The sequence below is a fragment of the Montipora foliosa genome, chromosome 3 (assembly GCF_036669935.1).
Source record: "Montipora foliosa isolate CH-2021 chromosome 3, ASM3666993v2, whole genome shotgun sequence".
NCBI lineage: Eukaryota > Metazoa > Cnidaria > Anthozoa > Scleractinia > Acroporidae > Montipora > Montipora foliosa.
The window spans coordinates 17467187-17482186 of record NC_090871.1 but is presented as its reverse complement, the minus strand read 5'-3'; the positions used below and the strand labels follow the sequence as shown (position 1 = coordinate 17482186).

Genomic DNA, 15000 nt, shown 5'->3' with positions numbered 1-15000 from the left:
TCAAGTCGTGATGTTTCTTTTCGAAAATTCATTTTATAGACAGCCAGATAAATAAAGTTCACTCACCTACTATTTTCTGCATTTTCCTGAGTGATTTGATGGGTTTTTGGGATGCTTTGATTTCCTCTTTAGATCCCATGCGTCAACACATACAATACATGTATAAATTAAATAGACAAGGCATGCAACTTCCAAGACCGCTCACGGCCGAGTTCCTCCAGAATTTAGCCGAATTTCTTCCCCTCCCAAAGGTTGCATGCCTCCCAGCCTTGGGCATGTAGAAAGTTGATAATTTTGCTAGCATCGTGCCAAAAATCATTGCATTTACACGGCTCTGCAACCTCAAAATCCTGCTCGATTTTCAAGCTTCACTCAGGTTTTTGTTATTGCCAGATGATCCGCACACAGCTCATGCGTCATTGGAATTTGATAACCGTCATCAAAATCAAATTAACAAATCAAAAAGCATGGATTTTCCCCAAGAGAAACAAAATTATTAATTGAAAGCTTAACCCTAATTCCTAAAATGTGGGCAGTGTCCCTAACCCTTTCATGAAAGGTAACCATTCAAAATAAGGGCTTAGTTACCCAAATCGCTAAGTTGAGCATTAATAATTGTTTTGACACTAATCACTAAAATTTGTTGGTCTTTGATGGCACCAGAGACAACAATCCACCATAGCAATCTTAAACTGATTTCTCAAGGTTATTTTATGCATACTCCATAAAGAGTTCTACTTAATTACAGAAAGTTATCCGAGTATATTGAAATGGGTAGTGTTGTATACCCTTGGGTATACATATACAATAACATTAATGCATAATTAATTTATTCAGCATGCATAATGAAGTTGGGACCTGTACGGAAATCATTCCAGATATTCAGCAGTTACGCTGAAATTTACTCGCTTATCTTGACTCCATTTACGTGAAAGCCTCCCTGACCAGCGATTTATATTTCTCAACATTCCAGAGGTATTTCCTCGTAGGTTCAAATAATGCAGAAACTCGATTTCGCGTACTGAAGATAGACAGGACGGAACCATACGAACTGGTGGTTTTTGATGACAAGGTTTGCCTTTAATTACCCATTGCTATAAATAATAAATAAATGTGAAAATAGATGCAAACAGCATGTGCATGGTTTTACCTTTCTGGCCTTTTTGGGGGACCAAAAAAAAGTCACTGTTAGGACCTGTGTTAGATTTGGGTGGTGAGGGCTATTTTGACTGATGAAAGTTCATGCCATATTTTACCGATTCGCAAGAGGAAGTCAAGCAATCAAAGGGGTTTTGGTTCTTGCAATGGTGAGATGTCTTCTTCCACCAATGTGTCTTGGAATCTGTATATTATACGTTGGTTGAGATTGTTGGTACTCTAAGTTTTCTCTTGGTGGTACTGTCAGGTTTTCCCCTCTTGCCAACAAAACAAGATTTCAAAATCATTTCCTCTGTTCTCCTTTATTCAGATTTGATGAGTGCATTCTCCCCAGTTAGTTGGGTACTTTTGTATGAACTGTTTTTTATCATTATCAGTATTTTTTTTCCTATTGTTATAATATAATTAATATAATTATATTCTGTATTAATTAATATTAATTAAATTATATATTAATTAATATAAATTATTACTTCTATATATAACTAACAAAATGAATTCTTGTAAGTGTTTTTGTTTGCTTGTTCAGGTTGAATATAGTCAAAGGCAGATCAAGGACTTGTTGTCCATGATAAATGCTGGTAACATGCCAAATAAGAACAGGCCATATGAGACCACAAACAGGGGCTTGCATAGGAGTATCTCTGCCTATGGGATTGTTGGTAAGCTTCACCCCATCCTTCACCAGGGCTGGTACCAACTTTGTACCATGAGAATCAAGGAGACTTGCATCTAGATTTTGTAAAATAATGAGGATAGTATGCACACTCTCATTGGGGGTATATAAACACGGCTCTGACATCACATGAATCTTGATTGGTTATGTGTTGTCGGATTTGCGTTTTGATTGGCTGGTAGGAAATATGGGTGTGTTTCAAGAAAATCTGTTGTATTCAAGGAGTAAAAAACTAACATTTTGCTTCATTTGTCAAATGATTTTTGAGAAATATTTTATAAAAGCGATAGAGGACTTTTTCTATGTTTACATATCCTTATCTAAACACTCTGGGAGTCGGGAGAATTCTCGACATAACTGTCTTGAATTCTCCCAACTCCCCCTTGTTTTTGCATAAGGCTATGTAAACACGGAAAAAGTCCTCTATTATTTAATTATGAGTCAGATTGTATTGAGTGACTCAGCATTAAATTGAAAAAAATGTAATGTTAAGAAGAAAAATCCAGATAAATTTTGAAAACATTGCCTTGTACATATATCATTAAGAGAACCTCCCAAATAATTATGCTTGTTAGCCTAGTCTCAGAAATTCATAACAAAGTTGTTTGAAGTGATGTATCACTTTATCCTTGTTTTTGTTCATATGGAGTGTCAACCTCCTTACAGGAGTCACCCAGGAAAGAGTTAAAAAATGGTATTAAAAACCACCATCTTCTTTTTCTAGCTAGAATGGCCACTCCCAAATGTACAAAATTCAAACCTATGCATCTTAGAATTCTTTACTGGTTAGGGGGTAAAGAAGAGTCTTATTTGATAGACCTTATTCATAAATGGCGGTCACATTTATAATTCTTTTGTCCACGTGCAAATTAGCCTACCAAGCCTCATTTTAGAGCAAGAATTCTTTTCAATTCACTGTATGGTATTGAGGCTTGGTAGGCTAATTTGCACTTTGACAAAAGAATTATAAATTGACCACCATTTATGAATAAGGTCTATAGAAGTCATCTTTTAAGAGTTAACTTTGAGGCAGTATTTTTTTCCAGGATTTGTCAAATTCCTTGAAGGATACTACATCATACTGATCACGGAACGGAGAAAGTAGGTTTCTCTGATACCTAGCATTGGGAGGGCTACCAGATTTAGCCAAAGAACAGCACAGATTCTATGTTCAAAATTTTGTCCCAGTTACTTTTCTTCTCGATTTTGTCCTTGGTTCATGTTCGGTCAGTGCAGGTTTCAGTAAAATTTGTGGATGGGTGGCTGGTTTGAGTAAAGTAACTGACTGAGTGCATCAACAAGGGGCCTAATGGCCTAATGGCCTTTCTCTAGGGGTGTCTCAGGCATGGCACTTTTAACAGTTCCTTCCCAAATGACACATTTCACAAGTAAAAGGAAGGAACCGAGTAGTCTTGTAATAAATAACTACAAATTCGGTATAAAATATTAAGTAGAAGGTCCATACTTACGTGCCTGACAAATTTCAAAAACGAGTAGAAAGATTACAAGAAACGACTGTAAAACTGACTACACACTTCTACACTGTATGACTTCCTCTGTATTAGGTAAACAGTTCACAAGTCTACACTTTTGGTTAGCAAATTGTACTACTGTACACAGGTTAGCAAATGGTCAGCTTGAATGAGTGAAAACAAATGAAAAACTCAAGCTTTCACACCGTCAACTAAGGTGGCTTGCACAAATAAGACTAATGCTATTTGAAATTTAAATGGAGCATGTGCAAAACTAATTGAAATAGTGTGCTTGGCAACTTTGCCTTAAATAATCGAACTGTTTAGAGAAACAATCACATTTAGAGGACCTCATGTGGTCATTTTCAAAGTGAGTTTTAATCTTATAATTAGTTTAGAAAGAGTCTGTTTAATTTTTTTCAATTTAGGGAAAAAGTAGCAGCTGACTTCTCTGAGTGAGGTAGCCAGCGATTTTCATTGGCTGTTGGTACTTATTGAAACCACTGTTAGGTTTATTGAATTTTTTGTTAACTTGCTCATTTTGGTAAAAAAAATGGTTTCCAGGGTAGCTCAGATTGGCAGCCACAGTATCTACAAGATCGAGGATACAAAGCTGATTCCAATAGGCAATGAATTTGTGAAGCAGAAAATTCAGCATCCTGATGAAGCCAAGTTAGTAACAATTATACCAGCTGTGCTTTTATGATTAGCCATTCTTAAGTATTTGTTGCATGTGTCTTGATTGTATTGACTGCATTTCCTAGGACTAAACTTTTTTCTTGTTTCTTTTTTTTTAAACTTCTGCCATTCCCTTTTTTATTGTGACATTGATTGTTGTTAATATTAAGCCAAAAACTGATTGATGTCATGGCTTTATTCATAATGGTAACCAAAAACACCCCAATGGGACATTAGGCTGATTTAGCAACAGAACGGGAACGTCAGTGGCGACGTCGCGTGCAGCAAAACTACCAATGAGAATTTAGAATAGAGAAGAAAAGAGTGGAGTCTACATTGTATTCTATTCTGAATTCTTATTGGTGTTTTTTCTGCGCACGCCGTCGCTACTGACGTTCCCGTTCTGTTGCTAAATCAGCCTATTCTGTTGGGATTGACATATTGCTTTATTTGAAAATTTGCTCAAATTTACTGGAAGGTACTGGAATGGTAGATAAACCTTAGACAAAAGCAAATGGAACATATTTTCCTTTTGGGAATTTTGGACTACCTTTTCAATTTTCCAGGAAATGTTTGAAATTTACTGTTATCTGTCGGCCTCAAAGACACTGTAATTTCAATATGAGGGGATTTCCTGCCATGGTATCTTTTAGTCACCAAGAAGTAATGTTCCCTCTGTTTTCAGATATGTCAAAATTTTTCAAAATGTGGACCTTTCAAGTAACTTTTACTTCAGGTAAATGCCCATTCTTATAAGAGTTTCCTAGCCTCCTTTGCATGGTGCGATTTATGTGACCTGAATTGCTCTTTAGCCAGGGGAATTTTAAGTCATGGTAGGTTTAACAGTGGACTCAAAGATTTCTTGATAGAAGCATTCAAGATGGGCCAAAATGTTAAGGAAGTAGTATTCATGGCAACCTGCACTTTCTTTTTTTACGGTACATTGTAAGGATGACCCCTTTTATCCCATTGACTTCTGAACCGCCCACAACCGCCCAATGATGAGTAAAATCGTCTGGCGTTAGACAGAGCAAAATCTATCTGTTGTTAAATAAATGTAGTTGTTGTGTTTCTTGTTTTTGTGATCCTCAATCACTTTTTTACTGTGTAAAAATCTTTTATGAAAAGTTCCAGCTCTGTTTTGGTGCAATGATCACCACTGATTGCCACCTTGCGTTGTGAATTATGATTGGATGAATTTGAATGAAAACATCCTGGGGAAAGAGTAGCTCATTCCATACAGTTCATCTTCATAATTGGGTGTCTCTCGTGGTCATTCCTTTTTTCATTATCTTAGGAGTGCCATCAACCTGTGAATAAATTAGATAAGACTGACATTGTCTTGGCTCCCTGTAGCTGTTGACGAGAGAGACCAAAATTCCACACTCACAGCTGTAGGTTCGCGATGTTTCAGTGTGGGGCACCGGTTGGTTGGCAAAATCATTTGCATAATATTAATTATTATTCTGTAATTTTCACAGTATCATCCCGATGGCGATGTGAGTTGGTTGCATTTACTAGCTAAGGTGCCTGGTAAAGCATTATCACAATGAATGTGGTAAATTGTTCGTACTGTGGCAAACATGTCTGGGTTGCTGTTAATTTTGTTTTTGTATTTTCTTTATACTATTAGTTACAGTTACGATCTGACCCATAATCTCCAGCATCAATTGGAACCTGTTATCAATCCTCAACCAGATTCTTCTAGCACAGAGGGCTGGCAGGCCTGGGCAGCCTGCAGCCATTTCAAAAAAGGAAATGGAGACAAGTGTCAGTCACCAGGCAGTGATAAACTTAAGGCAAATTGCCACAAATCGGATGAGTTAAAACGAGAAGGAATGCATGATCAAACATCACACAGTGATTTCGCTCTCTCCAGCTGCCAGGAGGAATTGAAAGATCCAAGGAATATTGTCAGCAAGCAAATTAAAAGTGATATAACTACTGAAATTAATGAAAAGGAAGAAGCCAGCTTTGAAGGAGAAAAGCAAACTGCAGCAACAAACCTAGCACTTGCTGGTGACAGTAATGAGAAAACAGTCAATGAGAAAATAGATGTAAATACTGACAAATGTGGTGCCTCTCCTGAAGAAGTTTCTTCTTTACCATTAGTAAAAGACAATGGAATTCCACAACCTCAAAAAGATTTAGAAAGATCTAATTCTGTTCATACTGAAAATGTTGTCTGTGCAGAATGTCATAAAAGAAGGCAGCGATGGGAAAAGCCTTTCTTGAACAAGAAAAATTCCTGTCACAAGTTTGTATGGAACAAGTATCTATTGCAAGGGTTTGAGGGAGCTGTCCACTCTGATTGGATTCTTCATGTTGTTAATGGCTTTGTGGGACAATCTGGTATCTTTTTGTTATATTTAATTCAAAAGCATGATAATAATTTTGTTTTTATAAACAATAAGTTCAAGTCATATTTGTTTTATATTTCCATGCATTCCAAATCTTTCATTAATTTCATTAATTAATTTAGCACCTTCCTTTCAATGTATTGAATGGTCGGTGTCCATCAGTAAAGCAAGTAAAGTAAAGCAAGTAAAGCAAGCTTTTCATTCCAGATTAAAATGATCTCAATCTCAGTCTGAGATTGTGCCTGAGGACTGCACTCAGTATTGTCAAGAACGAAGTTGTGAATTGCGTCATGTTCCAATCCAGTCTGCTGCAGTTGTTTCACATGAAATTCTGTGAGCAGATTTGATATGTTTTTCCTGTTGTGCTTTTGTCTGCTCCAGCTGTATACTCCTCCTTTCCTTGCTGCTTCTTACTTCCTCTGTCAGAGTAGTCCACCATCCTGCATTGGTCCTTGACACTCTGCGCAGATATTTGTGTTTATGGAAGACCCATATATGTGACTTTGATTGCTCGAAGGTCAAAGGAGTTTGCTGGGACCAGATTCCTAAAGAGAGGAGCAAATGACGAGGTGCACCTTGATACTATAATACTTATTTTAATTGTAGTCAGAAAGAATAAAATGGAACCTACAATGAATGTTGGCCTATTTTTCCTTGGAAAAGGGATTTAGAAAAAGTCCAAAAGAGTGATAAAAAAATAAGAAGAATGACATTTCAACCGCTCCATGGTCATTAAATCAAGTTCAAGTTCATGGATAAAAAATTCCGCATATATACAATTTCTGAAACAATGGAATGAAAGGTAAAAGATATTTACATACAAACAATAAAAATAACAGAATGCAAAACATGAAGTGTAAACTAGAGGTGAAGAGAATAAAAACTATTAGAAGTGCTAAGCAAACAGCTTTGCACGGATGGAATCACTCTGTTTGTTTAATTTTGGCTTAAGGTCCTGAATAAAAAACATTTAAAAAATCAAGCCATTGAACATGTTCGAGCACTTCCTCATTATCCTAAAGAATACCCCTGCCCTTAAAAAATAGAATACCCCTGCCCTTCAAAGATCAGAGATCAGCAAACAAACTACGCGAGCAACATAGTGATCTTAGCTGAAAGATAAATACCGAAGTACATCCTGTCTTTACAAGCCACAAGATCAAAGATGAGCTTGAAGCTAAGGAACCGGTCTAAACCTCCAATTGTCAATCAGCAAAACATTTTACATTTCTTTAACTGTGATCTGTGTGATGCAGATTTTGTCGGCTTTAAAAGCCGACACCTACATCAACGTGTGGAGGAACACAAACGATCAGTAATCGGCAACCATGTAAGACAACAACATGGAAACGAGCCATGTGAAATTGCAAAGAACTTTGGGATCCTGAGGAAGTGCTCAAACAAGTTCGATTGCTTGATTTTTGAAACGTCTTTATTTGGGATCTTAAGCCAAAATTAAACAAACAGAGTGATTCCATCCACGCAAAGCTGTTTGCTTAGCACTTCTAATAGTTTTCATTCTCTTCACCTTTTATTTACACTTCATTTTCGCATTCTGTTATTTTTATTGTTCGTATGTAAATACTTAGCTTTTACCTTTCATTCCATTGTTTCAGAAATAATATATGCGGAATTTTCTATCTATGAACTTTTTTGAACTTGAAAATGACTGTGGAGCGGTTGAAACATCGTTCTTCTTATTTTTTATCGCTTGTTTTTATTGCAAAATGTTGTACTAAGAACTTATTAACACTGCATGTAACTTGGAAATTACATGTATAGTTGGAACATCGGTACTGACTTTTCTTTTAAATTTAAAGGGAAGTGTGGCTAATGAGGTTGAGACTGAGCAGATTGTTCACAACGCCTCAGTTTTGTCCTTTAAGAGTGGATGGTTTACATCCTATGTTCAGCTGAGAGGATCTGTCCCTTCATTTTGGTCGCAGGTAGGGCTCCTTGAGAAAAGTGATGTCACACAATCTTGAGGTGACACTTCGTGACACACAATATGCCATGAAACTTAACGGTACATGTATTAAAAGAATTATTTTACAGTGTGAAACAAGGAAAACAATAATGAAAAACAACTAACAAAACTACTTTTTTTAGGAAGTAAAGCAAGTTATGGTCCCCAAGCCGCAAATAATTGGTAATTATGAAATAAATTCTCTTGGCTTCTTCTTGCTTATTTTTTGCTTTTTTCCTTTGCTTCTCCTCAATAAATTTTGCCTGAAATTACTTATTATCTTCATGCATATGTCAACAAGAGCTACTAGCTTCATTTCAAAGCAATGACTATGCCCCTTTTTAGTGCGAAGTCTGAAGGACGGAGAACTACATGTACATTGTAGTAGGTTTAGAATGGGGCATGATACGTCAAGTAAGCAACATAACATTTCCAGATCAAAATTCCTGTGTCAGATGTCAATATTCCAAATGGTCGGACACAACATGATGCCTTACTTGACGTAAAGAGGTTGAAAATTCTTCAAATTCTTTGTTACACCATGCGTAGTGGTGGGTAAGTATCTCGAAATATTTAATCGAGGGGTAGGTGAGTCTGCTGGTCTTTATAGAACAAACTGGGAAATGTCGCTGACCAACTCCCCTAAAGATAATCTGTGGTTGATATCCGAAATCGTTGATGGTGAGAGAAGGTCGCTGTCCAACTCCCCTAAAGATAATCTGTGGTTGATATCCGAAATCGTTGATGGTGAGAGAAGGTGACTGTTACATGAATAGCTAACCTTAGGCCTAAGGCCTAAGGTTAGCTATTCATGTAACAGTCACGGTACATGTAAGTATATCCAGTTATAATTAAATTTCAACCTGCAACCTGCAACCTGCAACCTGCAAAAAATACCTGCCATGCTCGTACGTGCAAGACTTACGTGCAAGAGCTGTACCGCTCGTCATTTCATGGTGGGACCCTTCTCTGGTCCTTTTAGCCCCTATTCTGCCCTGACCTCACTTTAAATGCAGATCATCCCTTGAGAAACCCTAATGAGTTAACCCCTGGTTTTCCTTGAGTATTGCAATTACAAGGTCATCAAAAGTGTGAATTGCCATTCAGGTTTATTTGATTTCATTTGTGTTTTTCAGTTGATCGGGCTGATCCATTTTGTTCGGCTGCTGCTCAACACTTTAGTCAGCTACTGAGGAGGTTTGGTGCACCCGTGGTGATTCTTAATCTTGTCAAGGTGGGTTGACTGTAGTTTGAGAGTTTATTTTGTCAATAAAAGATTGAGTATATCCAACCAATACCGTACTGAAACATAAAACATGGAATTTTGTAATCTCCTTAGCAGCCAAACATGAGTCAGAATGGAAGTACAGTGTAATAGTGTTTTCCACTTTAAAAATCTGATTAACTTCAGAGCATTTTTTTGCAACCAAAACAAAATTCGCTGCACTTTCTTAGCATCATGAGTAAACTGCTAAAGGACGGTTTACACAGTACGATTTGGCGGCACCATTTGTCAGCCCAACATTATTGACATCGCCGAAGAACGAATTGTACGTGTATTTGATGCCTGATTTGCGACTGATTCATGAAAATCATAATCGACCCAATTCAAGAAATCTGTTGCAGTGCAACAGCTTTGTGTTGAGTCGGGCCAACACTTTCAGAGAAGCTGGCATGTCAATCAGGATTTGAGAATAGGGCATGTATACAAATTTGTGGAGATCAAGAACAAGTACGATTTGGGCTACGATAATGTTGGGCCCACAAATTCTGCCACCAAGTCGTAGCGTGTAAACCAGCCTTAGCATGTAATGTATTAATAATTATAGCCATATATTTGCAGACAAGAACTTTTGGTTTTTGTTTACAGTTAACACAGATGACCTTTTATGTTATAGAAAAGGGAGAAGAAAAGGCATGAACAAATTCTTAGTGAAGAACTGGAAAGAGCTGTTCAGTATTTGAACCAGTTTTTGCCAGCGCAGTTTGCAATACAGTACAAAGCGTGGGACATGGCACGTTATAACAAGAGGTTAGTGTGTTTGATGAAAAAACTAGTTTTCTCTTTATTTTGTTTAACAACCTCTGATCTACCTGCATTCATTCACCCATTTACCCCCTGGGAGTGAGACTTAATAGATTTCGTTCATCTAATGGCTGATGATTTTACTCATCAATATGGGGGTGTTGAGAGTGAATGGCTTAAGTACTGGTTTTGGCCATTAAAGATTAGTATGTGGTGTCACCTGGTAACAATTAAGTCAAAGAATTGGATTCAAATGGAGGAAAATATGTGAAGTAGTGTGTCTCATTCATTTCCGAAATTGTTGGGAAAATGTTGTCTTAAATGGGTTTTTTGACTTGAATTTCATATTCAGCAAAGGATGTAATGTCATGGAGAACTTAACTGTCATTGCAGATGAGGTTTGTCTTATCCTTAAATGATGCAAATTTTCACTGCTGTTTTAAATACAGTTACCACAAGCTTGTGAGCAGAGAAATTCTAAAGATTTATATGAAGCAAAATAACTGTATTTGAAAGCAAAAATAAAGAAAAGTGACGGTGACACTAAAACCCCCCTGAAAAATTGCTTTGAAGTGCCCCTGTGACCAAAAAAATCAATTCTTATTTTTTTTCGGATTTCAAAACTATGTTAACTAAACACTAAGCGACCAAAGTTTCAAGCCATGATTTCCAAAAGACACCTGTTTATTTTAGCAGGAATTTTCTTATGTCATGGTCCACCATTACTAATTTTAAGATTTTCATGGAGCTGGATCGAGGAGAAAATGACGTCAAAGGCTCACTAGATTAAGATTGCAATGCGCGTATATGCCGCAGAATTAATGTGCAACACGGGAGTTTTCGGCTCTCAGACTTTTAAACTCGCGTTTTGCATACATGTATATAATAAGCTGTATTCACACGCTGAAATTTTAAGCTAGTGAGCCTTTGACGTCGCTTTTCCCTGGATCCAACCCTGTAAGGTCCAGTCGGTCAGTTTTGAACGGGAGTTAATAGTAGCACTTTAAGTGGCAGAAAACACGTCTTAAAAATATTGATATTAACCTCTTACTATCCGAGCGCGAGGGCCGTACTTGGGAATAATTAGCCAGAGGTCGTGGCGGTACGGACCGAGGGCCAATATTCCCCAGTACGGTCTCGAGCAAGTGAGATAAGTCATCCGTTTTGCTTCATTAATGCTAATGAGGCAAAATTTGTCAGTTAATTTGACTAATTATGAATCTTATTTACACTTCAGGTCTTCAAAGCAACTGGGTTTTTCCACAGTGGTCAAGAGTTGCATTGTAATCAGATTAGAAGAGATGTTAGGTATACCTTATTTGTAAGAATTCATTGCAATCATGTGTACTTGTTTGAAAATTGTCTTTGCGAGGTACTTGGATTCAGTTTTAAGGTCACTGTACATTATTAAATAATCATTAGAACGAGTTTTCTATGACCTTGAAAAAGTGTTCGCAATTTGTTTCAAGGACCAATGTTTGGCAAGATAAAAGCAAAGGTTCTCCTTATTTTTGTAAATACAAGGAAACTCCTAATATGGGCAGTAAACAGTTCGATTGCCCAATCACATTACTGCATTTCAACTGTCGTCAAAGCGACACTTTCCGGAAAGTTCCATGGAAAGATGACAATGTTTGCATCCGCGTTCGTTGAGCAAATGAAAATTCGCGCTCCTTTGTTTTTGCATTTTTGTTTACGTTCAGACTTTACGTTTATTTTTCAAGGTCATATGAAAGGCGCTCTATCTGACCTGGTATGAACGGCTAGGTAACGCTTCAATGATGATTATCAACTTGATTTAAGTGTCTAGTGCTGGGGCACGTATCCGGATATTTCTGAATCCGCAACTTTTTCTTTCCGGATTCAAAAATATTTCCATCCACACGTAGCGTATTCAAATCGAATTTGCCCGTCCACACGTATCCGAAACGGAGTACTACATGGTGTAAGCCTCGCCGAAACGTATCCGGATTCACTCTAGTACTCAGGACTTCTCAAGGAAACAGAGGTAACTGAGCATGCGCCATGAAGCCCTCGGCAGCCATCTTGAGAATTGATTTCACAGTAAGGAACTGGGCTCGACCTTGTTACGTCATCCGGATAAAAAAAATCCGCATTTGGCGTCCTCACGGTTCTGGATTCATATCGGATTAAAAAATATCCACTCTGGAGAGCGTATTTAAAAAGTTCCAGATTCGCCGTCGAATTCGCCGGATACGTATGGATGGAAGGCGTATCCGGAAAGAAAAAGTTGCGGATTCAAAAATAACCGGATACGTGTGTGGACGGGGCCTAAGTAGGGACACTGAGCATAGAAATCAACTCAAATTCTGAACGCAAATCAAATCAAATCAGATGTTGGTTTTTGAGGACAGGGGAAAACTGAAGTACTCGGGGAAAAACCTCTTGACGCAGAGTAGAGAACTAACAAACTCAACCCACATATGACACCGAGTCTGAGAAATGAACCCGGGCCACATTGATGGAAAAGGAGTGCGCATGCTCTCACCACTGCACCATCCCTGCTCTCAAAAGATAGGGAGTATCTGTACAGTCGAGGAGTTTTATAGCTCAGAAGTGAGTTTGACCTCCATCAGTGCTACATTGTGCGTATAACAACTTTTTAAACCATAAGATTACAATTATAGTACACTTCTTGAATTCTCAAGCCTATAAAACTGGACACAAGTGCTGTGCTACTTGGAAAGGCAACAAATCAAATCAAAGCAGAAAGAAGGAAGCTTTGGTTTTTGATAAAAATGGAAAACAGGAATACCCGGAGGAAAGCCTCTTGGAGCAGAAGAGAAAACCAACAAACTCAACCCACATGTGGCACACGGATCTGAGAATATTCAAAGCATTTTGAAGGAACGGAGGTTCGAAGTGGGAACCCTTGAATCCGAGGCCGTGTTTGTTTGGAAAAATCAGAATCCAGATTCACTCCTCATATTTTTCTAACCAAAGAAACGGTTAATTCGAAAAGGGATTTTTGTCTTGGTTACAACTACGCCCAACCAGAGTAAAGTCTACTTATATTGGACTCAGCCGTTAAGAGAAATAAATTCTCTCAGCATTCTTGTAAAACAAGTAATTTTAAAATTCTTACTATATCTTATTATTGCAATTTATAATATCATTTTGATTTTTGACCGAGTTTTAAGTAAAGAATAGAAAATACTCACGAAGGAAAAAGCCTCGGAATACAAACTCCATGTTAGGATTTTTAAAACAGAATTCGGAATTTCCCAAAGAAACATGGCCTGATGAAAGCCTTGCACTTAGCAACAGGGCCGAGTTTCTCCAAGCCAGACTAGCACTAGTTAAGTCAGACCATAGCCGGGCTATATAGCATTACCGTAACAGTACTATATCCCAGTTAAGCAAGTTTTTCCCCAAAACAACTGAGCCCTGATCTATTCCTGTCTCTTTGCGTTCAAACTCTCATCTTGATGTGATCACTTCGAATCAAAACAATAAATATTATTTGGTTTGTAGATGTGACGGTATGCGTGGTCGAGGATATGCTGAAGGCAGTGTCGGAAGAGGGCAGGTTAGTTTTTTCACTGGATAGGACGGAGAATGGGAATTAATTCAGTTTTTGCTTTTTTATAGGGATTTTAACATGACATTGGGCTGAATTTGAAAGAGACAAGTACCAGAGTGTTTTTGGGACTTGGTGGCCGTATGATAATAAGACTAAAAACCAACGTTCGAGGCACATGTATTTGTTTGGCTTATTTGTGATTTTAACGCATGGAAATCCCAAAAAACGGTACTGAAAAAAAACAAACAAACAAACAAACAAAACACTTTTCAAAAGCAAGTGGTAGAAAAAAACAGCCATGGAAAAAATACGCCCTTTTCATTGCTGGTTCGTTGGGCTTTTCTAGCGTTGGTATGATGCGCGCGAACAACACTCTTCTTTAAGATTCGTCACCTGGGGCCCGTTTCTCGAAAGTCCCGAAAATGCCCCGAAAAGTTTCGGGACTTTCGAGAAACGGGCCCCTGGAATATGTCAGGAATCAATCAAATCCGTTCAACTAGACATGAATGATCCCTACAGCGAGGAATCTTTCGAGGACAAAATTTTACAACTTCAATTTATCAGCACGCTCTGCCGTTCCTCCTCATTATTTTACTTATTGAATGTGCAATGCGCCTTACCTTTTTTATATTATTATTAATTTCAACCTCTTGGTTTCAAGAATGGTGTGCTGAGGACAAACTGTGTTGATTGCTTGGACAGAACCAACACTGCCCAGTTCATGGTGGGCAAATGTGCACTGGGATATCAGGTAAAAGTGTTATCAATGGAATGCCAAATACCTGAGGTAAAACTTGACTGTGACAGTAATTCAAATTATTTAATGGATTCATTTTCAGCTACGTGCATTAGGAGTGATCGACAAACCATTTGTCCAGTTTGATTCAGATGCTGTCCGGTATGTTTAAAAAAAATTAAGATTTTTGACTGTACTGCTAATGATCAGGGGAATGGGGGAAAGGTCAACCGAGATTTCTTAATAGACTGTTTCGCTTATAGGAAGTTCTTTGTGAATCCTGGGTCCGTTCCAGTCCTTCGTGGGAGCAAACGAAGTCTGAAGCTGAGCTTCTCTGAACCATTAGCCCAACCAAGAGAAAATGAGGGGACAGAGAGGGAGGCT

At 37.9% G+C, this 15000-nt stretch overlaps 1 protein-coding gene across 1 annotated transcript in view; it reads left to right on the top strand.

The window, feature by feature from the left end:
• The window catches only part of LOC137996939 (polyphosphoinositide phosphatase-like), a 31671-nt gene that overhangs the window by 1507 nt on the left and 15164 nt on the right, over nucleotides 1–15000 (top strand). Inside the window, exons 2-17 of the mRNA XM_068842587.1 lie at nucleotides 974–1072; nucleotides 1688–1820; nucleotides 2881–2935; nucleotides 3871–3978; nucleotides 4670–4720; nucleotides 5618–6336; nucleotides 6813–6913; nucleotides 8165–8290; nucleotides 8454–8493; nucleotides 9447–9544; nucleotides 10209–10342; nucleotides 10689–10734; nucleotides 11574–11644; nucleotides 13832–13886; nucleotides 14542–14631; nucleotides 14720–14778. Coding sequence (XP_068698688.1) covers nucleotides 974–1072; nucleotides 1688–1820; nucleotides 2881–2935; nucleotides 3871–3978; nucleotides 4670–4720; nucleotides 5618–6336; nucleotides 6813–6913; nucleotides 8165–8290; nucleotides 8454–8493; nucleotides 9447–9544; nucleotides 10209–10342; nucleotides 10689–10734; nucleotides 11574–11644; nucleotides 13832–13886; nucleotides 14542–14631; nucleotides 14720–14778 — 1985 coding nt within the window. The remainder of the gene's footprint in view (nucleotides 1–973; nucleotides 1073–1687; nucleotides 1821–2880; nucleotides 2936–3870; nucleotides 3979–4669; nucleotides 4721–5617; nucleotides 6337–6812; nucleotides 6914–8164; nucleotides 8291–8453; nucleotides 8494–9446; nucleotides 9545–10208; nucleotides 10343–10688; nucleotides 10735–11573; nucleotides 11645–13831; nucleotides 13887–14541; nucleotides 14632–14719; nucleotides 14779–15000) is intronic.